We start from the raw sequence: 13,027 nt of genomic DNA, 5'->3' as shown, positions 1-13,027 counted from the left end.
TAATAATTAAACACTGTTTCTGTACGAACTATGAAGTGTGGGTTCTCTCACACGAATAATTAAACACGTGTTCGTGTTCGATGCTGTTGATGAAGTCAGTGTATGAAATAAGCCAAAAATCCAGCCAGACATTTGGTCTGGTTAAATCCATTTTGGGCTGGTAACATTTTGAAGTTACCAGCCCAAAATGGATTTAACCAGACCAAATATGGTCAGATGCCATGAAACATCTGAAAATTTACTCAGATTTACTCAGATGCATGAAACATCTGAATTTTTTTACCAGACCATCGGCCTGGCTAGCTGTACATTTAGACCATCTGTCAGAAATCTAGACCGTCTCAGGCGGTCGGACAGGCCTTATTTCATACACTGATGAAGTTTGGATATAATTACAAACACCTTTGCTCAAGTATTCCACAAGTTCAGCTTATAACATGGTAACACGACTAATGACTTCACTTGGTTGACACATTCATGAAGTCAACTAATTACAAAAGTGCTGTCAACTATGACTCCAGTGTGTCTGATATACCAGAGACAGGGTGGCATGTGTGTTGTTTAATGTAACACTGACATCGGCATCCAGCTATAAGACAGGTGCCCGTAAAACATCAAGGACCAGACAATACTGTGATTGACACTGTGAACAACGACCTGTGCTCCTATGCATGACACACAATCAAGCTTGTCACTGAGCAAGCTGAGTCTGACCACCCAATCCATGGACAAACCTCTTTATAGTTTGCTGGGGGAGAAGTCTAACCACTAGTGCTGGTATTGGCATACAACCTGTGATACGATACATCATGATGCTAAAATTTTAGTCACGACGATATATTGCCAAAGTATCGTGCACTGAAGCTGCGATACAATACGTATCACGATACTAAAATCTTTAATTCTAACACCAACTATAAAACACCTGAATATCAAAACAAAACCATTTCAAAGTATTTCGTCAAATTCTGCCAGCGTTTTTCAATGTTCGTTCGGAAACGAGATAATTAAGTTTACACACAGACTTTGTGAATTATAATAACATGTGAGCGATATGTCTGACACAGTTCTTGACGCAAGAATTTCCGAGAAAACGTTTACTTATGAAGGGAAAATAAGTAAGCAAATATTTTAATCAGCAAACAAAAGTGAGTCTTTTTTCTTGACAGATATCGCGATTCGGCAATATTCAAAGTTAAACATCGATGTATCGTTACCCATTTGAAGTATCGTATCAGGATTTACGACAATGTAAAACTTTGTATCGATTCACTGTATTGGCGGCCCATGGATCGATGTATCGATGCATATCGATGAATCGTCACACCACTACTAACCACACATCCGCACAGGTTCAGAGCTAAATAAAACTGTTTGAGAGGCATTCTAGAAGTTGTAAGTAATAGAAATGACAAGTCTTTATGGATGATCAACTTCTTTATTGTGCAATCGCAGCGTTTCGGTATAGATACTTATACCGTTTTAAGGCATGAGGAAATTGGTATACCGAGCGTCGTTATTGCACAATAAAAAAGTTGGATCATCCATAAAGACTTGTCATTCTCAAATGAAACTAATTTTTCACTACAATGGTTGAAAACATTTGTTTTAAAGTATGTCAACAACATTATATATATCAGCATGGGCAATATGTGCTAAACAAACAGTGTTCACAAAGGCATAAAGGCATTGTTTAGAGAGTCTACATATGTTGTCTTCCTGACCACAATCTCTCAACATGCTAGCATTCTAGAAGCTGGTAGAGTGAATACATATGGTGCTGGCTAGAACTGTTGAGATAAAATATCGTCTGCTAGGCTGGTGGTGCCCCTCTGCGCACGGAAGTGACATTGAGCAAGATCTGCGCACAGAAGTGGGTTTGCTTGGTAATTTACTGAGCGCATGGGTGAACTTGGGCCAGCTAGCAGGACAGAATGTTTAGCCTTGTATTATGTGAAATAAAGAGAATAAAGACTTTAGTGAAATCAACAAGAATGACCACAATCCCTTATGACGTAATTTGTGGAACATTTTTACCAAAAACAATGCTCTGTGGCGTCTGAATGTTACTGGGTTATCGAGTGTGCCTAGGCTCCTCTCAGTGTTCTGTCATCTCTATACGCATTGTCATTGTGTAAGCCAAGCACTGTGGGAGTTTACATGTTCAACATGTTAACATACACGATGGCAGTGCATTTCACACAAGCGACAGTATATTAAAGCACTTTTTGTACAGGACTAAATGAATTATAAATGGGAACTAACATATATATTTTTTTTGTCATTCAGTAATTTGCATTATTACACAGGAATGGAGATTATTTAGTATATTTTTAAGAATGCATTACATTGGACACATCAGCAATTTTGGGGCCGATTCGGTCAATTTATTTTATTTATTTGGGTTATTTTGAGTTGCTTAGGGCTTAGGGTTAAGTTTTGGCTTAGGGACCTAATCCAATAGATTAGATGTCTGGTATGTTGCATGTACCTTTTGTTGTTGTTTTTCCATTCACATTTTTTTATACCTTTTTTCACACAAAAATGTAAAGTACATAATGAAATGGTTTAATGTCGAAAATTTAGGCTAATGGAAATTGTCCTAGAACTTGTACTTGAACCAGTTTCACATTTGTTCAGCAATGATACAAAGGCTGACTCACTGGCGTCACCAGACAGGCTCAAGTCTCCCTCATTCTTTAGTGTAATCCATATTCTCCTTACAGTGTTCTCAACAACACTTTTCTGTTACAAACTCACACGATTTTTTAAAAAGCACTTCATTCATGCATACCATGAATTTGACATCTTATGTCAACAGCCATTGTCAGTTTGCATATCTGCTCATTCCACACCACTCAGCATCTTGTAGATTACAGAATGGGACGAGTATGCCAAATGGAATCGGTACAGTCAGTTGTCTGTAGATTAAAATCACGAGACACCATGCAAGTTTACCTGTAACATTCGTAATTGTCCTTAACATATTTGACTCTTTCTGATCATTTCCATAACGTCTCAGGAATGACTAGATAAATTTACACAATATGCAACAGTCGGTTAACTGTCAGGCTAACAATCCAAAAGTCATGGGTTCACAGCAACAGATTCTCACTCTCACAAAACTGGTTGCTTGTCTAAGTGACACATGATCAACAGCAGAGATTGTCCTCACGAAAAATTGTGGTGCTGTATTCTAAAGGTGCTCAGGTTTTTTCACAGAAGGTTGCATGTTATGCATGTTTTGTATGGGTAGATCGAGCTCTCATGCGGTTCCACATATCACATGGATGAAGGTGATGGAATCATTTAGCATACATGATGGTACTTTACACGTCTAAACAAACACAACATGTCCTATATTCATAAACATCGCAAATTCAGGAAGAGATATTTACCATTTGTATGTCATGTTTTGTGTGTTCATGATCAAGATGACAGATGCAGTATAGATCGCAGACAATCAGATTTGGTATAACAGCATCACCAGAAGTACTTGTGATAATTACCTTCCTGTAGTATACTCTCTGCTGACTCCCTGGATATTTTCTTGTGGTACCAGACATTGTTTTCATCGGCTTTGGCAACTTCCTTTTGATCCTCTGAAAGAAGTTGCTCCAAGGATTTGGACAATAATAACTTGCTAACGTTTGCAGTCCTCAAAATATCACTGTTAGCATAAAGGGTGCCATCATGAATCGCATCTCTTTCGTTCATATTGAATACCTAGTTTGCATATGTAGAACAAAATGTTTTCACATCCTAAACGACAAAACAAAATTACACTTCCTGGTTTATGTACACTCTAATGCAGCGCGTGCCACCTCCTACTGCTCTTCCGGTTAGACTCGTGAAGTTGGAATGGGTGATCGCTGTTTGGAGTTGGGTCATGTGACCAAGTAGGCTCTATCGCAGCGCCCAACACTTCTTTTCCCCAATACAAGTGTAGCGCGTTAGTGGTTGTACTGAGAGTACGGGAACTCCGTATCGCTGTAAGGAGTGAAGTTCATCACGTCAAGACCTAACATGGCTGACGAGATGGAAGTCGACAGAGACGCGGTAGAATCGGGACAAAAGCCAGAGAAAATGTTTACCCTAAAGAAGTGGAATTTGGTAGCGATGTGGAGCTGGGATGTTGAGTGTGATACGTGTGCCATCTGTAGAGTTCAGGTTATGGGTAAGGATGAAGGAGGATGCGATGTTCTATTTCTTTATCCAAAGTCATCCATCTCACTTAGCAGTTTACGCTGACAACCATATTTGTTCGAGACGTCGTATTGCACAACACAGAAATAGAAGCATCACGTATGTTTGGGACATTATGTGTACACGGCAGTAACATCGACACACTTTCGAAACCAATATCATGTTTATCGCTTTCGTATATTAGTGTTATCAAAGGGTAGTGTGTTCAGTCTGTCTTGGTCAATTGCTACGTTCTTCTTGAGAGAAAAAGTTCTTCAGTCAGTAATGGGCATTAAAAATTGTTGTTTTCTTTTGCCTTCGAATTGATTTTGTTTGTAAAAGTCTTAATTCTTTTCAAAGATCTTAAGCTAGACTGTTAATTCGAAACATGCTACAACTCAAATAAAAATTCTTTTTTTTTGCCTTTGTTCTTTAGAAATGAGAGTACATATTTTGCCAATCCCTCAAATTACAATGCAATTTTGTAACCCAAATTTCGGTCTAGAAATCAACACTATTATTTTAGCATGATTAAGCAAAGACATGCTATAGTGAAATTAACAGATTGTTGAGGGTGCCTGTCAAATTTCAATTTCACACGTACATCTCACACACCTGGTTGTTCTACTTGACTATTCTATATGAAGAATATAATATCGAAGTTGACAAAGCCTATGCATTTATGGCATATGTTTATTCATTTTAAATATACTGGGGCATTTTGACTACCTCCCTGGGGCAATTTGACCAAATTTGCTGGAGCATTTTGTAACTGGGGCAATTTCACTGGCAAGAGATTGTTGACACAACATTGAAATATGTGAATGAACATGATAAAGTGCCCATTCACGACACCTAAAACACATATGAATGTTGAGAAATCACTGTAGTAAATACATTGTATGTCTGTCATCTTTTTCTAGATGCTTGTCTGCGGTGTCAATCAGAAAACAAACAAGATGACTGTGTTGGTGAGTTTCATTAAATATAGCCAGAGTTACATTCCTTAGGCTTGCCAGGATCTGCTTATCATGGGCTCCAATCTTAGTTAAGTCCTTATGATGATCTTAATTTGTCAGCACCATACACCCCATGAGGACAGAATTGTTCCCTAGCTACCTATGCTAGTTGGTGGAGGCACCTTAATGGATCGGTTGGTTAGGTTAAACCACTTGGTTAATTATGTGTCACAGGATTGTTTGGTCCAGACAGGATTGTTTACAAGCTGTTATCATATAAATGAAATGTTGCTTAGTGCAGCATTAAACAGTGAATACAGGACATACTGTGTTTTTGTGTTTTTTTCCAAATGCTGTTTTGTAGCAAAAGTGGAGCACTCAAGAAATGGTTCAGAATTACAGCTATATGCCACTTGTCTATGAGGACAATCATCATCGTATACATTTGCTGTAAAAAATCATCCAAAGTTGCTGAGATTTTTTTGTCCAAAATTTGACAATTTTCAATTCACTTTTTCACTCATGTCTGTTAGTTGTGTACAACTGTCAATGAGAGTAAGTAATTTTCTTTCTCATGAATGACACATGTAGACATATTTTTGTGTGACCAGCAGAATTCTGAATATACCATGCCATTTAGAAAGTGGTCAAATGTAACACATGTTATATTGGGATTACACTCTAGCAGTAAGGTACAGGTGAGGTGAAATTGGGTTTTACGTCGTGCTTGAGAATATTTCGCTCATATGACGACGTGCATGCGTGTGTATGTGTATGTGCGGCTGGTTTTATAGTGCTAGCCCACTGAGATACCATGCCGCAGTGAAGCAGGAATACCCCACTCAGACACATTATACTGACTCCGAACCGACCAGTCCTTGTTGTACCCATTAATGCCGAGTGCCAGGCAGGGACCAACAAGTACCCTATTTTAACGTCTTTTGGTATGACGCGGTCGGGGATCGAACCCGCGACCTTCCGCTCTCCGGGCGGACGCTCTAACCACTACACCACGGAGGCGGTCAGTAAGGTACAGATTCTAGTGTCAGACTCTGAGGGTGTGGGTTTGAATCTCAGATGTGACTCAACCCAAAAAAGTACTAGAATCTGTACTTTACTGATTGGTGAGTGTCATCCCAAATGTAACGTGTTATAGCAGAATTCTGTCGTCTGTGGTCAAGCAGTCATGCATACAAGATAATGGGGGACTCATCTTGCATTTCACGTTCCATCCTCTACTGATGTGTTCTTGTTTCAGTGGTATGGGGAGAGTGCAACCATTCCTTCCACAACTGCTGCATGTCCCTGTGGGTGAAGCAGAACAACAGGTGCCCCTTGTGTCAGCAGGAGTGGGTAGTGCAACGCATTGGGAAGTAGTCCTCACCCACCCACAGTATATCCCAGCAGTACACGCAGATCACTCAACTTTCACCTTGTCACATAGCCTTCACAGACATGTCAACACAAGGCCACATTTTGTGTTGGGCTGTCGTGGCATTAGTGTGAACCTCTGTGTTGGTTGCCTACCATGATATAAAACATTTACATTCGGAAATTGATGGAAAAATGGACATCAGTTTCGTCTGTTTTATATTATTGGAGTTACCTGTCACCACCTCTTGAACAGATGCTTCACAAAGTTTTCCCCTTGTGATTTGAATAATAAGACTGTTTAAAATTAGTGTTTGTCCATAACCAGTCTAAATTCAAGAAGGATGAACACTGTTTCTTTGTGGAGTACCACGTTTACCAACACATGAAGCGAATCAGTTTTGTAGATTCTTGGATATCTTAATTTCTAACCATGTCAGCCGGTGGAAGTCAAGACAGAAACTGATTCTGTGAGATTTCATGTATTGAATATGTGCTAGGTGGTCATCAACAGGGCTGGTTAAAATGATCGATAGTCGGAAATATCGTTGTTAGGAAAAATGATGAATGATTATCGATATGAAAATTGTGTTACCGGTAATATCGTACTGTAACTTTTGTGATAGAAAAAGGTTTCAATTTTCTCACTCAGTATGCAATTTTAGGACTTTATTCATGGTTGCTTCTAAATTTTGTTCAGAACGCCTTTTTGTTAATATTCCAAGCAAAAGCATGTCCCCACTCACAGGTGATGGGAAATATGTTTATTTCTTTCAGACATTTCAGATTTCGATTGATATTGAGTTAACGTTTATTGATTTCTATGGTCTACATCGATAGCCAGCCCTCGTCATCAAAGAATGATTTAATAATCCATCAATTTGTTTGGGGTATTCCTGTACGATGTAACAATGTGTGTGAAGTGTGTCAACCAGTGATGTCTAGTATGTTACACAAATATCCTGTCATTGCCATATGTAGGTATTATTACAAAAAGATGCTTATACAGGGCCTTGATGAGATATACAAAAATGTTTTGATTTAATGATGTGTTTTATTTATTGTGGGGTCTCAAGTCAGTTTATGTACATGTACATCTGAGTTTGTCTGCTTGATATCCTGTATGAAGAAATCTGCTAAAAGACCAAAATTTGTGTGTGTGTGAATTTATCTTTTTGTTAAGGCCAGACCAATGTTATTTCTTGTGTCACGGATCCGCTGGTCGTATTTTTTCAAGAATAAGAACAAAAATAAAACTTAATTTTCCCCGCTCAAAAAATAAAATCCTAATGTTTTTATTGGCCAAATATGTAAACTTACAGAAAGAGGTTTCTTTAGATTGTTTTTTGCCCCATATACACTTCATAAATTGCTGAAAGTAAAATACTTGAGTTTTTGGAACGAACATTACTTTGACTGGTGATTTTATTTATTTATTTGTTCCCTCCTGCCTTTAGGTTTTCCGAGGACAAAAATCCGTAAAACAAGAAATAAAATTGGTCTGGCCTAATTAGTCATGCAAGAAAAATGTGTCTAAGGATTTATCTTTGTTTACAATGTTGAGTTGCATCCCCTTGTTTCAGTAGTAATAACAATGATACGGTCACGTGTGTAGAGTCAAACTCCATGCTGCATGGGTATGCTGTAAGTGCAGCAACTAAAAAGTTAAACTGTTGTCAGTAATTAAGGAACAGATGGATCTTTTGGCCATGTTTTAATCCAGTCAAGGAAGGAGCACATCAGAGGTGAAGCTGAGAAAGTTCCATAGCACAGCATCAGAGTGTTGGAAGAATGATCTGTCTTCAACTTGTTCTTTCATTGATCATCAAAGTTTGTAGATGTTCTGATGTGACATGTCATGGGATGTCCTAAGAAATGTGTAAAGTGGTATCAGGCAGGTCAGATTTTAATGGGAAATTTACCAGAGTTACAGAAAACTGACTCCAAGCTCTATCCACAAGTGCTACTGACTCACAAAACAAACAGAATTAAATGACATGTCATATTGATAGGCCACAGTTTACTTGTGTTTGGATTGCTTAGTACTAAAATCACTTGGTCCCGGTACAAGTCAGAAATAGAGTATAGCTACTTACAATCCTGTGTCCGCTCATTGCTACTGGATACATTCAGTTCAGTCAAGAAAACAGTAATGCTTTTCATTAGTTTTATTGATCCCAAATCGTCAAAAGTGACCACTATGACACTAGACTTGTCAAGTAAGTTTCATTCAGATATAGGGTTGGTGGGATAGCCCAGTGGTTAAAGCGTTTTCTCATCCTGGGTTCAATTCCCCACATTGGTACAATGTGTGAAGCCCATTTCTGGTGCCCCCCTGCCATGATATTGCTGGAATATTGCTAATAATGGCATAAAACCCAACTCACTCATCCAGAAGTGAATGGTTTGGACGTTTTGCTTTGGAAACAGAAAACAGATGGGGATGGCATTACTTGTCCATGTGGTATATGAATTTAATGGTGGACATGAGTCAGGCATGTTTTGTTCACCAGAACTTCAGTCCAATCATCTATCTTTTTCAATGTGTTAATGCTGTAATAACATGGACATTTATATTGTGTATATTCTGTGATGTGAATAAACTACTGGTTTGATTTTGAAACCAGATATCATTACGTTCTGTTGTGACATTTCACACCCCCTCATGGCTTTCGGGCGGTGGGGTAGCCTAGTGGTTAAAGCGTTGGCTCGTCACGCCGAAGACCCGGGTTCGATTCCCCACATGGGCACAATGTGTTAAGCCCATTTCTGGTGTCCCCCGCCATGATATTGCTGGAATATTGCTAAAAGCGGCGTAAAACTAAACTCAGTCAGTCAGTCAGTCAGTCTTATGGCTTTCATATCTCTCCCATGGCTTTCATACCCATCTCATGGCTTTCATATCCCTCTCATGGCTTTCCTACACATCTCATGGCTTTCCTACCCTCTCATGGCTTTCCTATCCCTCTCATGGCTATCATACCCCTCTCATTGCTTTCATATCCCTATCAAGGCCTTCATATCCCTCTCAATGCTTTCATATTTCTCTCAACTTTCATAGTTCTCTTGGCTTTCATATCCCTCTCTTGGTTTCCATGTCCCCCTCTTGACTTCAGTCCATCCATCCATCCAAATTAGTGAACGGTCCTTCAAGATGGAGGCCAGGATCACCCTCAGACTCTACTATCTGCAATACTACCTCCATAGCCAAATGGACAGAGTGTCTGCTCTTGAGTAAAAGGTTACATCAACATCATACCTGAAGCCAGAACCTTATATCTCCTGGATTTGCATTTTGGTAAACCTTGAAGATACTCCTGCCCAGACAGACACAATCGACTTGATCAGAGATAAGACTTGCTCTCAGAAGAACAATGATAACCAAAACACATTTTTAAACCATAAAACAGTTTATTCCAGATGGGTATACATTTGAAGCAGATACATACACATGGTCACTGTGTAGAAACACCAGATCCTTCTCTCAGCGAGCAATACGTCAGAAATAGTTGAATAGAAAAAATTGAGCCAATGAAAATAGATCTGACTGCAATATAACATGGCTACCATTTAACCTATTTACAAGATTTGAATAGAATTATTGCACATTATGTGAAACATGACTACAACTCCACTTGTAAAATCTTTGGGTGTAACGATCACTTTAGCCAAGACACATTTCACTTCTGGCCTCACATCAACCTTAACAAAATTCAAATCTCATGTAAATTACATATTCCGTATTGTTCAGTTTATATTTATATTTTTTAATTAAATATAGACTGAAAAGCAAAAGAAACATGATCAACAAAAACATGATGTTATGTAATTAACACGCTTACAAAAGAGGACTTTTTCTAGTGTTTTCTGATGAATTAGATTTACTATAGTACCGAGTACAGTGCTATAGATTTATATGTGATCGCTGCACCCTAAAATCACAACACTTACAGCAGATTATGAGTTATTGTTAGTGTAAAGAAATACCGGGGATTCTTCACTCAAAACGTAGCGTAACTTTTAGTGTTACTTCAGGCACGAACATTTCACATATAACTGTCTTACAGACGAATCAACATATAAAAAATCACATTTATTTTCACTGATGTTATGCACCTCTCAAATCTTTGAAGCATATTTTTCAATTCTTTAGTTATGGTTTTTTTATAAAACTGATATTTCATTACTATCAACTCACCTCCAGTTATCATGTTCTACACCCCCCGATACAAACATCAAAATGTAATTGTATTGAGGTACATGATGTAATGTACAGCAATTGTCAGTAGTTCATAAGTTTGTACACTGTTCTTCCATCCGAACTGACATCAGTTTGTTTACTACTCTTGGACATCGAGATCCTATCATTGCCAGACACTATACCAATGCTCGTTTGATACTCAGCACTTAGCAATAATCCCGCAACATAACATGTTAACAGAGTCTTAGTGGGTGAGTATGGTTTTACGCCGCTTTTAGCAATATTCCAGCAATATCATGGCGGGGGACACCAGAAATGGGTTTCACATATTGTACCCATGTTGGGATTCGAACCCAGGTCTTCGGCGTGACGAGCAAACACTTTAACCATTAGGCTACCCCACCACCTGTAATAGAGTCTGAACCAGTTAATCCAGTGATTGACATCATGAGCATCAGTCAACACAACTGGAATATGATGACATGTATCAACTACATCCGTGTGACTGCATCATCTCAACAGTCGCTACTATCGGTGAGTGCGCGAAGCCTCAGGTTAATTATGCATATGGTGCATATGTTCAGCAAGAAATAATATTTCTTGAACGTTGCCATCTTTTGTCTCAGCATTCACTGCCTTCCTTCACCTAAATAAGCAGGTGTTCACAGGTGACAGTGTATAAAGTCTTTGAAGTACTGACGGTCTCTGTCTAATCATGCTAATTACATAATGGTACAGGTAATACGAAGTAGTGAATTAATTGAAAGAATTATACACAGCAGGAATCTAACAGAGATAAAGTGATAAACACCGCCCACTTCATGGCACGACAAACAGCACCTCCATGCATGTAATACTAACACAAGCTGTTGTATCAGCAGCAAGTTGCAACTGAATACACATTGTGACTCTGAATCATACTTCCAAATACTTCCTTAATTCATGTTAATCCTGAGTGTTTCAACATTTAAGGCACAAGCTTTTCAAACAACATTAAATTTAATACCACGCCAAATTAAGAGTGTCATACAAACAGACAAAATAACAGTTTGTATCAGAGAACAAATACAAAGCTACAGTTTTGCAATAATAATAATAAATACAAATAATTCTAACTAGGAAATATCTTCAAACCTTGATAGAAGGGCAAAGGTTGTGTGAATGTAGCAAAAAAAAAATATAACCCTTGAACAATTAAATAAAAATAGTTTTTTGCTTAATTCAATACTCAGGAAAAGACTAATAACCCATGGTGCAATAACCCTGTGTGTAAACCTTCAAACAACATTAAGACACTCTTCTGGAGGCCACTTACAGAAGCAAGCAGCAACATGTACACGGAGACAAAGAATCTCTGTTGCTAGGAAACCTATGAAAATAGATGTCTATTAAGTACAGCAGTTGTACTCAAATCAAGCAGTTTGTCACAAATTGAACACAACATTCTATGTTAATAAATCCAGCATGACATTCTCCTTACATTATTTATTTGGAACCATTAAAAAAATTGCTGTAAATGAATATTAAAAAATTTATTGGTAACTTAACTGAGTTTTAAAAAGCTGAAAACATAACCAGTATATAAACCCCAGAGAAACACTATCCAAAGACAGATACATTTTAGAAACCAGAAAAAAATTCAAAAGCTGTGCATGCCACTCAGAATAACAAGTTCAAACTGTCAATTCTACAGAGAGACAAAACAAATAATGCATGTATACATGCCAACTACAAACATGAACACAGGTTTTGTAGAAAAGTTGGATGTATTTTGAGATCACAAGTCAACATTGTTTAATGAATTCTAATAATTGTGAACAATATCTATTTGGTTGTTGTGTTATTGTTGGAGACGTATCACAAAATGGTTTAGTTGCAGTGTTGTTACATTTAACGAGATCAGCTATGAAACTCATGTTAGCGTCGGCATGTAAATGTGTTTATAAAACAAGGATGCTACTCCCTGTATCTGTGCATGATGTACATATAACAATCAGCACTCAACAATGTGATCTTATAAAGTGATTGTGCTTATTATGCATTATTGAAGTTGAACAATATTTCAATACTGAAATAACAGTCACCTGTTTTACCCTTGACACCGATAATGTGACCGAAGTCAATAAGACCTGTCTCAAGACACAGACACTAATGACACCTGTCTCAAGACACAGATACTAATAACACCTGTCTCAAGACACAGATACTAATAACACCTGTCTCAAGACACAGACACTAATGGCACCTGTCTCAAGACACAGACACTAATGACACCTGTCTCATGACACAGACACTAATGACACCTGTCTCA

General features: G+C 38.1%; 3 protein-coding genes across 25 annotated transcripts in view; 1 reads left to right on the top strand and 2 right to left on the bottom strand.

Annotated features, from left to right (window-relative positions):
* Positions 1-3,832, bottom strand: part of LOC124277802 (tyrosine-protein kinase HTK16-like) — a 61,865-nt gene extending 58,033 nt beyond the window's left edge. The window contains 1 exon segment of the mRNA XM_046713518.1: positions 3,510-3,832. Within this exon segment, the coding sequence (XP_046569474.1) occupies positions 3,510-3,717 (208 nt within the window). The 5' untranslated portion in view covers positions 3,718-3,832.
* Positions 3,833-3,970: 138 nt separating this feature from the next.
* LOC124277590 (RING-box protein 2-like) lies at positions 3,971-9,151 on the top strand. The gene is made up of 3 exons (XM_046713312.1): positions 3,971-4,177; positions 5,109-5,156; positions 6,403-9,151. Exons 1-3 carry the CDS (start codon positions 4,027-4,029, stop codon positions 6,519-6,521), a joined length of 318 nt encoding a protein of 105 aa, XP_046569268.1. The 5' UTR covers positions 3,971-4,026; the 3' UTR covers positions 6,522-9,151.
* Positions 9,152-11,249: 2,098 nt separating this feature from the next.
* Positions 11,250-13,027, bottom strand: part of LOC124277450 (phospholipid scramblase 2-like) — a 35,009-nt gene continuing 33,231 nt past the window's right edge. For 11 of the 23 annotated variants that reach the window (XM_046713156.1, XM_046713207.1, XM_046713213.1 and 8 more), the window contains one exon: positions 11,250-12,990. The gene's annotated coding sequence lies outside the window, so the exon portion shown is untranslated. Of the gene's footprint in view, positions 13,020-13,027 lie in introns of all 23 variants that reach the window. The other 12 variants (XM_046713150.1, XM_046713169.1, XM_046713163.1 and 9 more) reach the window with 2 other exon arrangements.

The sequence above is a fragment of the Haliotis rubra genome, unplaced genomic scaffold, assembly GCF_003918875.1.
Source record: "Haliotis rubra isolate DU_JTF1 unplaced genomic scaffold, ASM391887v1 Scf106, whole genome shotgun sequence".
Lineage (NCBI taxonomy): Eukaryota > Metazoa > Mollusca > Gastropoda > Lepetellida > Haliotidae > Haliotis > Haliotis rubra.
The sequence above is the reverse complement of the archived record's forward strand: the minus strand, read 5'-3'. Positions and strand labels throughout refer to the sequence as shown.

What these genes read in the sequence shown, in the direction of transcription:
- LOC124277590 (XM_046713312.1), top strand. Translation starts at nt 4,027, where the DNA reads ATGGCTGACGAGATGGAAGTCGACAGAGACGCGGTAGAATCGGGACAA. An exon ending in CTGTAGAGTTCAGGTTATGG is followed by an intron (nt 4,178 to 5,108) that starts GTAAGGATGAAG and finishes ATCTTTTTCTAG; the next exon opens with ATGCTTGTCTGCGGTGTCAA. An exon ending in CAAACAAGATGACTGTGTTG is followed by an intron (nt 5,157 to 6,402) that starts GTGAGTTTCATT and finishes TTCTTGTTTCAG; the next exon opens with TGGTATGGGGAGAGTGCAAC.